Below are 15485 nucleotides of genomic sequence, written 5' to 3'. Positions count from 1 at the left end.
TGTAAGAGATGTCAACCTGGAGGAAGGCTGACTTAGACGCATACCAGAAATGTTTTTTTGGCGCTCACCTGTTGCCTAAAATGACCACTGCAAATGCGCATATGTTTGCCTGAAGTTGCTCATTGCTCGCCATGCATGTACAAATAGGGGAGCTGACAACTATTTAACAATTTGCTCAGTCTAAAGTTGACCATAGACGCAAAGATACACTGATTTTCGGCCCGGGTGGATTGTCTCAACATTTTTCATCCCATGGCGATTGGTCTTTTGATCAGACAGGTTAAAAGATTTATCGATTTATTATCAGTGGGAGATTGTCACTATTATTTGTGGGCCCACCGGGGCTGAAGTTTTAGGGTCCCCCCTCCCCAAAGCCCGACCCTGACGCAATTCCCCCTTCAAACCCTGGCCGCAGCCACCTTCAGCATGAACGTCCCCGCGCGTGCATTTTGATGCGACCGGGCTGGAAACATATTGCGGCAGCAAGGTCCACGAAAGCCAGGGCCCACAGGGCTTTTTTCCAGTGTCCCGCAGGCTCAGTCCAACCCTGTACTCGTCTATGGCAGGGGTGTCCAAGCTGCGGCCCAGGTTTGATATGAATGAGGCCCAGCTTGAAGGAGAGAGAAAAGGAAGAGAAGGGAAAAAAAGAAAGAAATTAAGAAATAAATGTATGGAAATACAGTGAAAACGAGAGTGAGTCCAGACACATTAGCCACCTCAGTCTGTCGTCTTGTTAGGAACAGGCTTACTATGGCAGGTTGTAACAATGTGCTGACCTGGAGTATGGAGGATGGGGGACTCTGTCCATTGCCCAGTTAATAATAATAATATAATAATATGTCTGTTTAATATTCAGGTGTCCCATATTACAGTGTATAGCTCCATCTGGTTATCCAACTGGTATTGTAGTTCTTTTCTTTGTATTTTCTTTAATTTTACACATCAAAAGTGTTTGTGTATTTCATGTGTGGCCCCAGACAATTTTTCTTTTTCCAATGTGGCTCAGAGAAGCCAAAAGGTTGGACACCCCTGGTCTATGGCCAGCTTCAGGTTGAAGGGAATTTAGCTGACAGCAGTACGGCCATAGAACACTAAAGGAGTCACTGCTTTATTGAAAGGCAGCTGCCCCATGGGAGGCTGCTATACTCATTAGAATTTGCACCTCCTCTAGCCCAACACAAGCATAACAAAGTGACTACAAAACAGGTTGATCTCCCTGGCAGCAGAGAGGCAGTGGGCGGGCTTGTGTAGCTAAAGCAGAGTTCTGTCACTCACAGGTATTACCACTTCCTGTGGAAGACTGAAAGTACCCGCCCACCATTCATTTCAGCCTAGCAACTCAGCAGGGAGGATTTCTCTGCAGCTCTCGTACGATTCTGTTTATAAGAGGTAAAACTCTGTTCTGATAATTTTCTTATTTCCTGTGGCACTTTACATGTACGGGAGGGGGGCACAGAGTACTAGGAGAAGAAGGAGATACCCTAAGTCACTTGTAATCAATTTATATTCAGTGTTTGCTGCAGCACAACTTTCAGAGCATCAGGGGGTTGCTAGGAGTTTGCTGTATAGTTATTACACACTGAGGAGCTTACTGAGACTCTTGTTCTCTATGGCACCCTATAGAGAGACATATGCTGTCAGTATTTGTATGCAGTCTTCTGTTGCCCAAGCATCCTCTGCGCTTCTTCAGGCGCAGTATAGAAATCAGCAAAAAAATTCTGTACAGCTCATGTGCTCAGTGGGGCACAAAGGATGCTGGGATACCGGAGGAGTATAACTGTATGAAATGTACCTTGGGCCGGTGCATTTTAAAGGTTTGTGTGTATGCATATACAACCTTAAACAACATTAGAAATGACAACAGTGATTCTGCAAACATTCCTATGGCTAAGGTTCCTCCAACACCCTTGTATTAATCAGTCGGTAGCAGCCTACTTGTGTTGGTGTTGAAACATCTGTTGGAAGAGGGCTTTTTTAAGGGGGTGACCAAATCTTTAGCTTCAACCCTTCTTCCCCAAACCTTGTCATACTTTTGAGGGCACCCTCTTCCACTATAGGTAAAGCTCCCCATAGACGCGGCGATTCTTCTTGCCGAACGACCGATTTTAAGTCCGACCAATCCTTCGAAATTATCGTGCGGTTAGGGGGATTTGAACGGTTGTACATCTTACGATTTTTTGGCCGACATCTGTCAGGAAATTGATCGTCCAGGTCAAAAAATGTTTGTCGGTCCCAGTGCAATCTATCTATGTTTGCAGGGCCAAGCAGGCTGCTCCCCTTTGTTTTCCTGGCAAATTGGTCTTTTTAGTTGATGGTAAATTTGTACGATCGTTCCAAGAAAATCGTGGTCTCACGATCAGGATCTGATCTTTTAAAAATCTCAACATCTATGGCCAGCTTAAGTTGTATTAATGGGAGGAAGGTTCTAAGTAGGTTGAGCCAACTGGTAAGCGTCATCCATTGAGAATTCACTTTTTGGCATAAAACAATAGGGTTCTGAAAAGAATACGTGTTGCTGAATCAAAAACGATCTCATCCACAATGCCAAATAGGCATGTCTTGGGTGTGGTATTTTAGGTAGGGATGTTGTATTCTGAATATAGTCTAGGACCTGTTCCCAAAAGTGGTATATTTGTGGGCATAGCGATATTAGATGGAAGTAATCGGCGTTGGGACACCATCTTTGGGGCAATGGGAGGAATCTCGGATGCAATTTAGGAGAATTATGATCTGCCAGCCTGTATTCTAAAGTAAGGGCCTAGAATCATTGCAGTGTGCCTAACAACTTTATACTCCCCAGTGATTCTACCCTTTAGGCCAATGGCACACCAGTGGTTTTCTGTGCTGGCATCTAAACCCATTTTGCTGCCTTTCTCTTATGCATTTGCACTCAACAGTAAGGGATCAGCTGGCCATCAGTATGCATCTTTGTGCCAAAATCTTGTGTGTGTGTGTATGCTTATGGGCTGATCACGCTCCTGTCAGCACACACATATTCAATAAGAGAAAGGCATCAGATCATTGGAGGAAATTACCTGTAAGGCAATTGCCTAAGCCTTATGCAGAAAGGCTTTTTGCCTTAAAAAATGTCACCCAAGTTAAGAGGAGTAAGGGATGATGTCTACTCACCTCCCCTAACTGCTGCTGAAGGCATGCTGCATTTTATTTATTGGGTGAATGGAGTGCAGCTATTTTTTTTGTACAGGGCAGGGAGCTGTATGTACTAAATGTCCCCTTCAGCGTTTTACCATTACATTCAGTCATACTTGGCTTTATAACATATGTTTAAATTAAATACTTAAAAAAAAACCTTGACACATTTGTTTGTGATATAGTTTGCATTTTAGAAACATGGGACTTCTAGAAGTACTGGACCCAGAAGACCTACCCAAGATGTCAACATGGTGAGTTTTCCTGGGAATTCTGGTCATGGCAGTGTTGTTCAAACACTACCAGGTTTCTTTTTTAAAACACTTATTTTGGTTTTTACCATTTCGAGTTACTTTTAAACATTTAGATATTGTTATCCTAATCCAGAATATTCAGAATATGTATTAATAGATTATACTGTTTTCTAGTAGATGGGTTGCTATTGCTAGTTGCTTATAACTTTCACATGTACTGTATACATTTTATCTTTCTAAATAAGGGGTACCATTTACAGCAATAGATTCCTGTATCCAAGATGAGCTGAATGAATATGGTTTCTGTTGTACATGTATGCCACCTAGTGTTTTGATATAGCATAGCTATGTTTTTGTTATGTCTTGCCCTGTGCAAAATATTCACATTGAAAGCTGTTTTTATTTACACTTTATTGTCTCTTTACTTCATGGAAAGTGGCCAACCTAGTTCATCAAATGACCAGTTCACAATTGAGCCCTTTTTATAATGAACTCCTCCTTATTTGTAAACCGGAGAAACAGGCAGAGATGGTGATGTTTATGCAAAGCCCATTGTATTAAATCCACTTATTATAGGAGGAGGGAGAAAGGATTATGAATAAAATCATCTGCATTAAACCCTTTATAGTAATCCAAGATGCCCCATACTTTCATTTAGCTAAAAAGAGTTAGACAATTTCTCTTTATTAATATGTGCCCACCATTGTAACATGTAATACTTCATTTTATTGGTTAGTCTGTTATATTCTCACTTTAACTATTATGCCCTGTTTAAGTTGCTTTGTGAGACATTTTTTATGCATAGTGCTCTTTAAGGTCAGATTTATGGAAAGTACAGTTTGTGACCTGTTGATTTACATGAGCTGTAATGCATACATTAAAAATAAGAATTTACAAAAAAAACATATGCATTATTTCTTTATAATAAAAGGATATGTGTTTTTTTTTATTAAAAGAATGTTCAGAGTACATCTTCATAACAAATACTATTTCTTTGCACTGGTGTATGATATGCTTTTAAATAAAATGTGATAATGTTAATGATGTTAAAAGAAACTCCAGTTATGTGAGGCAGATGAAAAATATATCAGGTGCCACTTTTCCTCCCAGCATTACTCAGGTAAGGGATGTGCAGTTGCATCTTTTAAAGCTGGTACTGGCTGTATATTTTCAGGTATGCATTGGTGCCCCGTGGAGAAGGGCCCAGCGCAAGAGTGGGTCATACATGCATGTATGTATCTTCCAGTGAGGATTCTTCAAAGGGGAAAATTCTCATTCTTGGTGGGGCTGATCCTAGTGGCTGCTATTCTGATACTCACATCATAGATCTTGGTAAGAAAAAGTGAATAATTAGTGGTTCATTAAATATAAGCAGAGAATTTAAAAAAAGGACCTTAAATGTAACTGTAGAAGACAGTGAATTATTTCTTGCAAAGGCTTTCTCCTGTTCATCTTGACATTCAAGCAAATGCCTAGTCAGTGCCTAGAAACCATAGCAAATTTATTATAAAGTGAACTTTCCCTTTATATTGATTTCCTCGTTTATGTTCTTTGAACTTGAATTACAACAGAGCAAAGCTATATTGCAATTTTTGTTACAGACATGGCTGTGCAGAAAAGAATAGATGATGAGACATCTGTTTGGATGAAGGCTCTCGAGCAGGAAAATAAATGGCTGAACACTGCATGGGATTTTGCACATGTCTTATGTGTTGTAAAGTTCTTTTTAATTCTGTTATGTTGCTTCATGGTTTTTGTCTTACTTATGGTTTTGCGATTTTCAATAGATAATCACGAGTGGGACAACCCAGACTCAGAAGGCCTGTTACCTCGATATGAACATGCAAGCTTCATTTCTGCCAGCAATCCAGGCAACATCTGGGTATTTGCAGGAGCAGAGCAAGCAGAAAATAGAAACTGTGTTCAGGTCTTAAACCCAGGTATGCAGCCTTGTATTCTAATTCAAAGAATCGTTTACTAGTTAATATGACACAATGATAAGACTCTGTCCTCTTTATCTCCTATTTGTTTTTTAAGGAACTACTGCCCTACCGATAGTCATGCTTGCACTTTGTCTGCTTGTATAAGGCATGGTATTAAAGAAAAAAAGAAATGTAGAACAATGAATATTGTGAAAATAAGCTAAGGAAGGGTGGCACTTGCCCCCAAAAATGTTGTGGCTGTGAATATTAGCATATAATCTAAAGAGTTAACATTTATTTCACCCATTGATAAATATGTCCCTAAAAAATCCCATATAAATAAACTAGAACAGCAAAATTTCCTTCTGTTGACTTGTTGTGAGCTGCATTTCATCTTTTCATAAATGACCACCCAGGGACATTTTCATGCTTGATCACGGGTAAAAAAAAAAGTTTGGGGACTCAAGGTCTACATTATACTAAAAGTTAATTTAAAGATGCTATATTCCTTTAAGCAGACTGCAAAACTTATTTCCATTTGTGTCTTTACTGTGTATATGTAATTAGATAGAAAGTTAAAAATGTGGGATGAGTTAAATGGGTAAAGCAGATACAATTGCAGTCATGTACATTGATGGCAATTGGCCAAGCAAGTAAAACTTTCACACAGTATTAATTGTGCATTGTAATCCGTCTGGTGTGATATGTATGGAAAGGAAATGAGACTGGTAATGGAAGATATTCAATATGCTTCCATTCTCATTATGCTTCCATTCTCATTATTACATCCAGGCCCGGATTTCCATTTGGGCGGCCCGCACACACACTGGTTAATGCAGTCGGGGAGTATCCTCTTTTATTCAGCCACCAAACATTCAATGTTTCGAGGGGGATCACCCACCCTTCATCACCTTTCATGAGTGTGCACATTTAGGCTCTTTGCCACAAATCTGGGCCTGATGACATCAATTTTACTTACTGAGAGTCTGTGACCACCATGTGTGTGAAAGTGCTTCTGCTTCGTGTTCTAAACTAAAAATTCAGATTTTACATGCTCTCAACTAATACTTAATCTTTTATGTTATTATTCTGTGGTATGCCTGTTAGGCTATAGGAAGATGTAGCATTGACCCTGCAGCTCTTAACCTGTGCTTTTTTTTCAGGCTGAGAGAAGTAGGAACCTCTCAGTGCCCCATGTCCGCTAATTTATATTAAACCTGCTTGTGTGCAGGCATACGCATTGGAGGCCGGGCCAAACACGAGAAAGCAGGCATTTTCAAGTCGACCTCTGCTCTGCTGCATGTGGCTGGATACAAGCATAAGCGGTTCAAATTAATGTAGCTGGGCACAGAACACATTTGCTTTTCTCAGTTTGAAGAAAAACTCAGACTCAGAGCAGCGGAACCAAGTCTCTGTCTGTTCATAGTCTTCATCCAATTGTGATGTTCTAGTACTTGAGCAGATACTTATCAGGCTTCTTAGAGTTGAGTACAGCGTATTTGTATTTACTATGTTAACAAAGTCACCAATTTCCACCCATCTCCAATTGTTACGTTCTTTTATATTGCTATAAATGGTGCTGGTTTATTTATTTTTCCACCAACAGTACGAAGAATCCTGAGTATGCTTCCTAATAGTTTAAGGGCATGGGCACACAGCCTGCGGCAATGCACTCGCGGCACTTAGATTTCCAAAACTGCCCGAAGTTTCCTCTTGAGGCAACTTCAGGCGACTTTGGAAATCGAAGCGCCGAGAGTGCCATTGCGCTGGTGTTTTCTCATTATAGCAGGGGAAGGCAATTCGGGGAGATTGTCACCCCGCAGAAGAGGTGATTACTCGCTAGGTGACTATATCTCCCCAAATCTGCCCGTGTGCCCTTGCCCTTAAGATGTATGGAATGTGTCAGCTGCTGAGATACTCTAGTGTGAAAAAGCATCTGTTTTATGCTGCCATATGTTATCTTGAGCAGGCCTCTCTTTCTCTTTCTCAAAGCAGTTGTAATTAGTCAAAATAACTTCTTGGGAAAGTCAGGATTACAAATAATTGTTTCTGCTACATTGTTTTATTTTAATTTAAGGGGCTGCTTCATGGAAAAGCCCAAAAGTGATGGGAACACCCCCTTCTCCAAGGACTTTCCACACCTCCTCAGCCACCATTGAAGATAAGCTTTACGTGTTTGGAGGAGGAGAAAAAGGAGCAGAACCAGTTGCAGACACCAACCTTTACATATATGACACAGGTAATATATTGCATATTTGGATAATATGTTGTTGCCATGTTTTTTTGTATGGTATGTTTTTTTATACAATTTATTAAAATGCTTTCTTATGTAATGGGCATATTACAAACATTTTGTGCTATTTAGTATTTAAAAATAAAATGAGCTATTTTTTCTTTAGCTACCATGACATGGACACAGCCAGTGACATCAGGAGATCCACCACAGGCTCGCCATGGCCATGTTCTTACAGCATTAGGTACTAAACTGTTTGTTCATGGTGGCATGGCAGGAAGCACTTTTTTCAAAGATATGTTTTGCATAGATACAGGTAAATCTCATATTTTAGTTATTTTTTTTTCTTTTCAGTTTCCATGGAACAAATGTTTAATCCTTGTTTTCTTTTAGATACCATGAAGTGGGAACGTTTGAAAACAAAGGGGGATCTACCGCCTGCTTGTGCAGCTCATTCCTCTGTGGCCTGGAAATCTTATATTTATATCTTTGGTGGCATGACTAGCACAGGGGCTACAAACTCTATGTACAGATATGACACAGGTATGTCTAATTCTGAAGTAAAGACTATTTTTTTTAATCTGTTTTATGCCAGATTTCATGCACATCTATTGAATTTAAGCCTCTCAGTATGTGCTGACCCATCCAAATATCCTAAGACTTACCCTTAATCCCTGATGGAAGCGAGATAGTACTGTTAGTACTGAAGATAGCACTGTTTCTTTTGGTATTACCAATGGCATGGGGGGGGGACTTGGGTCCAGCACACAGCAGCTCCTCATTAGTTTATTGCATCCATTTGCTGCAATGTTTTTTTGGTGGGTTTTAAAACATTTTCTTACTTCTGTGATCATCAGCATGGCAATGTGGGTCCTTAACCGAATGGGTTTGATTTAGGGCCAAATATTGGTCAGACAGGCAGTTCTGAGCTTCTCTGATACCGATATGTTTCTGATAACATGTCTACAGAGCAACCATACCTACAACTGAAGTAACTTGCCATTTTGAGTGGTTTTATTTCTTGTATATTCCTTTAGAAACACTTCTGTGGAAACAGTTGAAGTTTGATTCTGCATGTCCTCCTGCAAGGTTGGATCATTCGATGTGTCTCCTTCCATGGAAAACAAGGACTAATACAGATAATGCTGAAAAACTTCCTTGTAAAGCGAAAGAGGAAAGTAAATTAAAAGAATGTTCATCTGCAACAAGCAAGACACTGGAACAGGGAATTGTACATTTATGTTTTATATTTGGAGGCATGGATACAGATGGGGAACTGCACAGTGACTGCTGCGTGACTATACTCCAGTGATAATAGAAGAAATAATCACTACACTAACCTATAGAGTTTTGGATTTTAAAAGAAATTGTACGACTATGCCAACAAGTACACCTTCCACTTGGTTTTGTCCAGTGATGTATCTGATCTGCTGTTGGTTTAAGAATCCTTTCTGCTGAATTTATTCTTTTAGTGAATTTTCAGTTTGAGGGGAAATCATGTTCAAATATTTCTTTGAAAATTAAAGGGTACATCCAACTACAACTTAACATCATCTGTAAGGGTAGTACCTATGTCATAGGGGTGTATAAACCAGTACAGTAGCACTATGACACTAAAGCCCTGGATTCCCAGCCTTCTCATTCAACCTGTCTCTGTAATATGGCCTGTGACCTGCTACCAACAATAGATGCAGTCCACCTAACCCTTAACTTTAGTTAGAGGTATCAGAACAACATGTTTGTAAAATTATATTGGATTTTCCTAACTACTTTTCTAATAACTGGCCTTGTGGCGAGGCCACAAAGGCCCTGGACCAAGGGCGGCAGAATAATAGGGGTGGCATGCCGCTTACCGGGGAGCTCAGCTCCCCAGCGCTCCGGTGCAGGGGTGCATGTGGGCTCGCACCGGAGGGGAGTATGCGGGCGGGGACCTGCCCACTAAATCCATCGCTGATAACTGGTCTCCCTGTTACCTTACCCTCTTAAAAACACAGCCACCCTTTACTAGATAAAGTGAAAACTGAGGTGCTCTGAGAGTCAACTGGCTCCCTACATACCAACTCAACCTGTCCTTGCCACCATCTTCAGTCAGGATGGTAAATCAGACGCTATGCATTAACTGTGTACCACCCTGCCTTTCAGATCCCTTGTTCCATTGCTGCTCATTGAGCAGTCTAACCTGCCTTCACCCTTGGATGGAGGTAGTTCTTGTTGAATGACAACTAGAGGGCCAACTTCTCATATTTGCTCTTGGATAATGACAAGAAAACATATTCCTCCATGTGGACAGGCAGCATTTGTTTATCTAAAAAGAGGGCAGACCCTACAACTGCGAGTGTGAGGGGGAATAGAAGTGCCTGTGAAGCTTGCGTGTGTTGTGGGTCACTTACAATTTCATGCAGGAGGTGGGCCTGAAATTTTTTGGGGTCCTGGGCCCCGATAGATACGCTACTGCACCTTTCCTCCAGCTTTGGACCCTTACTTTTAACTGAACCCAGCTTGATAGAAGAGCAGAGTAGTGATGTGCCCCACACCCATTTTACAAAATGTATTTAGATTTTTGACAGGTTATGTCCTACTTGCTAGTGATGCTAGTGCCAGGCCCTTACCCCACCTGCTAGTTTTGCTTCAGTTGGCCATACATTTTAAGTTAGTTGGTTTGGACGAGAACCACATCAACTAGCTGATGCGGGAAAATCAAACCTGCCCGATCAATATCTGGCTGATTTTTGGCCATTTTACAAAATTTATTTTGACAGGTTATGGAAAGTTTCAACACAGGGCCAGGTCCGCACTGAGAATTAAAATAGCCCTTGCATTTCAGGTACACAGAGGCCCAATTAGCCCCCACAGAGACCCAAACAGCCTCCACCAGCCCACTAAATACTGACTTTCTATGGGAACTTATAGCAGCCCCTCTGGCATTTGCCAGAACCCACAGATTGCCAGTCCGGGCCTGCTTAGGGCCATGGTGTATTTGTAAGTATGGTTTTGCTAATAAAGGTAACCCCCCCCCCCCAAGAGACTTGCTTCGTATTAAGTTACAATACGTAAATGTATCTAAGTGCAGGTGTTGCATATTCTGCGGCCAAAAGCCTCCTTATCTCATTAAGTGTGTGAAACTTTTTCAGGCTTTTGTTCAGTGCAGCTTTTAAGGAGATCAAACTGCAATGCGGTACATTTCAATAAGGATCCAGGACGGCGGAGTAAGTTGTTAAATCAGGATTGTCCCACAAAAACTGGGACAGTTGGGAGTAATGCCACACCTGTCGCCTTAAGCTCCTGCTTGTTACCTTTCATCAAGCTCTACTTGTTAGTGATGCAAGTGCCAGGCCCTTACCCCACCTGCAAGTTTTGTTTCAGTTCAGAGTTAAGGTGGCCATACATTATAAGATCCGTTAGTTTTGCGAGGATGCCTGGGCTGGGGGATATCAATTGGATTACAGGGCATTGCAGGGCAAACGATTGGATTACAACGATGGCAATGGGCCCAGACGGGGAGAAGACTCGAATGCAAGGGAAAATTAATCCTGCCTGATCGATATCTGGTTGATTTTGCCCAGATATCAGTCAAGCAGGCCCATTGGAAAACCCCATACATGGGCAGATAAGCTGCCAAATCTCTCTAAAGGACCGATATCATCAGGTTAAATCTACTCGTGTTTGGCCACCTTTAGGGTCCATTGGTTCTGGTGCAGGTAGGGCTACCACCTTTTCTGGCCTTCCGATATATTTACCTTTTTTCCCTATTAATAACATTGGGATCAACCATCATTTTTACCGGCCACGCAGGTAAAATACCGGCAACCCTAGGTGCAGGTTACCATTATTGTGACCTAATCATCACCAGAACAGGGGCTCAAAGTGGCAGGACTGGCAATACCAAAAGCTGGACCCACTGTTATCGAATGGATCGGGACATCACAAGGGTCACCTTGTTTTAATATTACATGGGGGGCAGGCCCGGACTGGCAATCTGTGGGTCCTGGCAAATGCCAGAGGGGCTGCTGTAAGTTGTCACAGACACTATATTTAATGGGCTGGGGGGGGGGGCTGTTTGGGCCTCTGTGAGGGGTGTTTGTGCCTCTGTAGACCTGAAATGCCAGGGCCTATTTTGATTCTCAGTCCAGACATAGGTGGCAGGCAGCCCTCCAGCTGTGATCAAATCACAGTTTGCTTCATCTAAGGTTGAAGGGAATTGTGATTACAACCTACTATAAGAGCTACTGCTTTAATGGATGTTGTCATGTTCCATGAGAGGAAGGTAAAACAGCTGTGAATGACAGCTAAAAGAGAATACAGGCTCTCTATAATAGCGTGCTTTAATGGATGTTATCATGTTCCATGAGAGGAAGGTAAAACAGCTGTGAATGACAGCTAAAAGAGAATAAAGGCTCTCTAAAATAGCGTTTAAAGAAAGCTACAGCAGCTCCACTGACGACCATGACTAGAAACAATGTGATTACAGCTTGAACAGGCTGAGAGACAGGGGCGTGGCTTGTGCTGCTGAGGTGTCACTCACAGATATGACCACTTCCTGTGGAATAATGAAAGAACACGCCCAGCTCTCGTTTCATCCTAGCCACGGAGCAAAGAGGATTTCTCTGCGGCTCTGATGTTTTTTTTACATTTGAAAGAGGTAAAAATGCGATTTAAAACCTTCCCCCCCCTTTTCGGGCTCTATACATTTAGAGGAAGAGGGCCTACACGGGTAATACAATAGGCTGCCCCCTTCTCCTGTATGAAAGCAAGTGGGATAGTGTGAGAGAAAACAAGCTGAGTGTAGGAGTAAGAGAAGGCTGCCCCTTTCACTTCTGCTCTGTTGCTCTGTCTTCTATCTCCCCCTTTATTCAGAGACCTTGTCTTATGTTCCCTGTTTCTTGTATGTATCCATTTTGTATCACTTTGGGGTCAGTGCTGTGGCCTGTGTTTGGTGCTAGTAGGAACTGCAGTGAGGTTAGACAAGTGCAGCAAACTCCCCTGTGCTAAGTGGTACATCCCAGAATATGACCTCTGACCTCACATGTCTACACAGCTGCTTCCTGTGTGTTGCCAACCACTGCCATCAGCTGTAGCCAACCACCAATTGGAATCCACCTCACCTGACAGGTGCTGGCATGACATCACAGGTCTGCTGAGCAGGACAGGAATTGCCAGCTTTAAAGAGGGAGACTAACTGAATTGTGGGCCTGCAGCGATTCCAGCACTGTGAATTTTTCAGTTTTGAAAGGTATGATTCAAACACTAATACGCTGACATTGCTGTAGCCCCTAGCTAACATCCAGGATAATACACTGGGACTTTGAAACCTTTTCATGCTTCTGCATACCTCCCAACATTTTGGAAACAGAAAGAGGGACAAAAATATTGGCCGATGCAAGTTTTTATTTGACCATGCCCATTTTTGTGACTACACCCCCTAATTACCGTGTCCATTTGGCAGGTTATGAAAGTTTGAACACATTTTTGTGGTTTCTATGCGTTATTACAGTATTTAAAACAGTTACAAAAGTATAAGTATGTATTCAGGGCTCTCTGCCAAGAGCCAACTAAGTTAGAAACTTTGTATCTTTTTATGGCAGTTCAGTGCCACAGATCAAAGAGAAACTCTGTACATATCCGGGACTTGAGCTGTCAAAAGCAGGACTGTCTCGCTCAAAACGGGACAGTTGGGAGGTATGCTTCTGATAGTGCCCTAAGGCTGCAGAAGTACCAGAGTTTTAGGTTGTTATGTATTTGTGATGGCAAACCTGGCATATAGACCTCTAAAGCCTTTTTGGGTCAAGTATTTATGTCTCTAACCGCTGGCCTAAGTTAAAGGAAAATATTTCAGGTTACAGAACTTACTATTTAAAAGGTTTATTAATAGCTGTGCCCAGAAACTTCTACTAAAAGCTTTTGATAAGAGTGCTGTCATCTGAAATATTGCTATATGGACAAGGGAGCAGTTTTTTTTGGGACACCCAAGGCTACAGATTGAACTAGTTGAGGTGTGCGGCTTTTTATTGTAAATTAATTAATGAGGCAGACGGGCTCTGATGGTGATTTTACTACAGAGTTAGTTAGCCATAGCGACCAATCAGAATTTTTCTTTCACAAGTTTTACCCCAGTTCATCAAACAGGAGCAATAGCTGATTAGTTGTTACTTTTTTAAGGATGAAGGGAAAAAACTTTACCATTGGCTGGACCTATTGTTAATAAGATGAGCAGACAGAGGTTGTTGCAAATGTATTTTCTAGTTCTAAGTGTTTCTTACACAAGACAGATAACCTCTGTATTGATCTAGAGAACCCTAAGCATCAGGGTAACATCCAGGTCTCCGCTTTGTATAGTGATCACAATAAGGCGAGTTAGCCAGAATGACTATTTTTTTTTTAACGAAGGCTAGCAATGGATGCTGCTAGTTGTAGTACAATAATGAATGGCTGTCTGTTCGGGTGGCATGAATGGAAAGACTTATGTTATTAAAAACTAGTTTGTGATTTGTATGTGTGTGTGGCATGTGCATTTGTTTCTGTCCCGTCAGACAGTTTGTGTTATTAAAACCCTAACAGCTGGTCTGGCTTTAACAGCGACAGCATTCCCCATTATGATTTCATTGAGTCGTTCCTATTGGCAGGAAAAAGTGTCATTACTACTTGTCATAGCAGCATGTGAGCCAGTCAGGCTTCCTTATGTAATGGATCTGAACTCCTACTACTGTGTGGAGGATTAGATTAGTCATTTTTCTCTTACAATCAGTTTCTGTGTTTCTCTAGTGTTCAATAGTACATGTTGCCCCTGCAATGCTTATTATCCTTCTGCGAACACTGCTTGCCTTGTGAGTGTATTTATTGCTTGTAATTCTGCCTAGCATGGTGGGTCAGGTGAGGGTCTGAAATTTAGTGATGCATGGGCTTCATTCTCAGCTCATTTCTATTTTCAGCTCTGATCATAGAAATGTCTTATTCATTCTCAGTGCGTCAGGCATCACTAGTTTGAATAATGGTATGCCAGACTTTTCCTCCAACTCTTGAAATACACCTGTTGTAAATGTTACCGTACTGCTTCTATGTATGGAACTGGAACACCAAGGGACCACTTGGAAACTAACAGAAAATGGCAGTGCCGTGTTCACAGGATTTATACCCGAGGTCATTGTGTTTTTTTTAGTGAAGAGGAGCACCAGCTAGGACCTAAGGTTAGCAGTTATAATCACAGAGGGTTGCTGAAAGGGTTGGTTCAATTCTGAGCATGTTTTATATTTTAAACAACTTTCAATCGGTCTTCATTATTTATTTTCTATAGTTTTTTAAGTATTTGCCTTCCTCTTCTGACTGTTTCCAGCTTTCAAATGGAGGTCACTGACCCCATCTAAAAACAAATGCTCTGTAAGGCTATAAATGTATTGCTATTTCTACTTTTTATTACTGATTTTTCTATTCAAGCCTCTCCTATTCATATTCCAGTATCTTATTAAAATCAATACATGGTTGGTAGGATAATGTGGGCCCTACCAACCAGATTGAAGGCATTGCAAACTGGAGAGCTGCTGAATAAAAAGCTAAATAACTTAAAAACCACAAATAATAGAAAATGGCCAACTGTAAATTGTCTCAGAATATCACTCTCTACATCATACTAAAAGTTAACTCAAAGTGAACAGCCTCTTTAACCCCCCACTGATTTACACTTTTTTGTTCTTTAACATCTGTCCAATAGTGAAATGCAGTGATGCATTTCTCAGCAGTATATCAGGAGCATTAGCAACTATTGTATCAATTCAAACAAACCGCTACCTGTAGAAAAAAAGACAAAGATAAGAAATGTATCAACTAAATGTATCAATTTAGAACAGTTTACAGGGTCGGCGACACCCCCCCTCTCAGAGCTGCTTCAGAAGGTGAAAAATTACACTTTACACTTATTATTAGAAAAACGGTCAC

At 41.3% G+C, this 15485-nt stretch overlaps 2 protein-coding genes across 6 annotated transcripts in view; both read left to right on the top strand.

The window, feature by feature from the left end:
* Window positions 1–1229: 1229 nt before the first annotated feature.
* On the top strand, window positions 1230–9084 carry rabepk.L (Rab9 effector protein with kelch motifs L homeolog). The gene is given in 8 exon segments (NM_001093901.1): window positions 1230–1389; window positions 3336–3404; window positions 4579–4736; window positions 5192–5344; window positions 7404–7565; window positions 7726–7875; window positions 7953–8102; window positions 8597–9084. Coding segments are annotated over 7 exon segments (1101 nt in total). The 5' UTR covers window positions 1230–1389; window positions 3336–3351; the 3' UTR covers window positions 8872–9084.
* A 2977-nt stretch (window positions 9085–12061) lies between these two features.
* Window positions 12062–15485, top strand: part of golga1.L (golgin A1 L homeolog) — a 30402-nt gene continuing 26978 nt past the window's right edge. For 4 of the 5 annotated variants that reach the window (XM_018229571.2, XM_041572503.1, XM_041572502.1 and 1 more), the window contains exons 1-2: window positions 12064–12198; window positions 12595–12789. The gene's annotated coding sequence lies outside the window, so the exon portion shown is untranslated. Of the gene's footprint in view, window positions 12199–12594; window positions 12790–15485 lie in introns of all 5 variants that reach the window. The other variant, XM_018229570.2, reaches the window with a different exon arrangement.

Source organism: Xenopus laevis, chromosome 8L (genome assembly GCF_017654675.1).
Source record: "Xenopus laevis strain J_2021 chromosome 8L, Xenopus_laevis_v10.1, whole genome shotgun sequence".
Lineage (NCBI taxonomy): Eukaryota > Metazoa > Chordata > Amphibia > Anura > Pipidae > Xenopus > Xenopus laevis.
The sequence above is the reverse complement of the archived record's forward strand: the minus strand, read 5'-3'. Positions and strand labels throughout refer to the sequence as shown.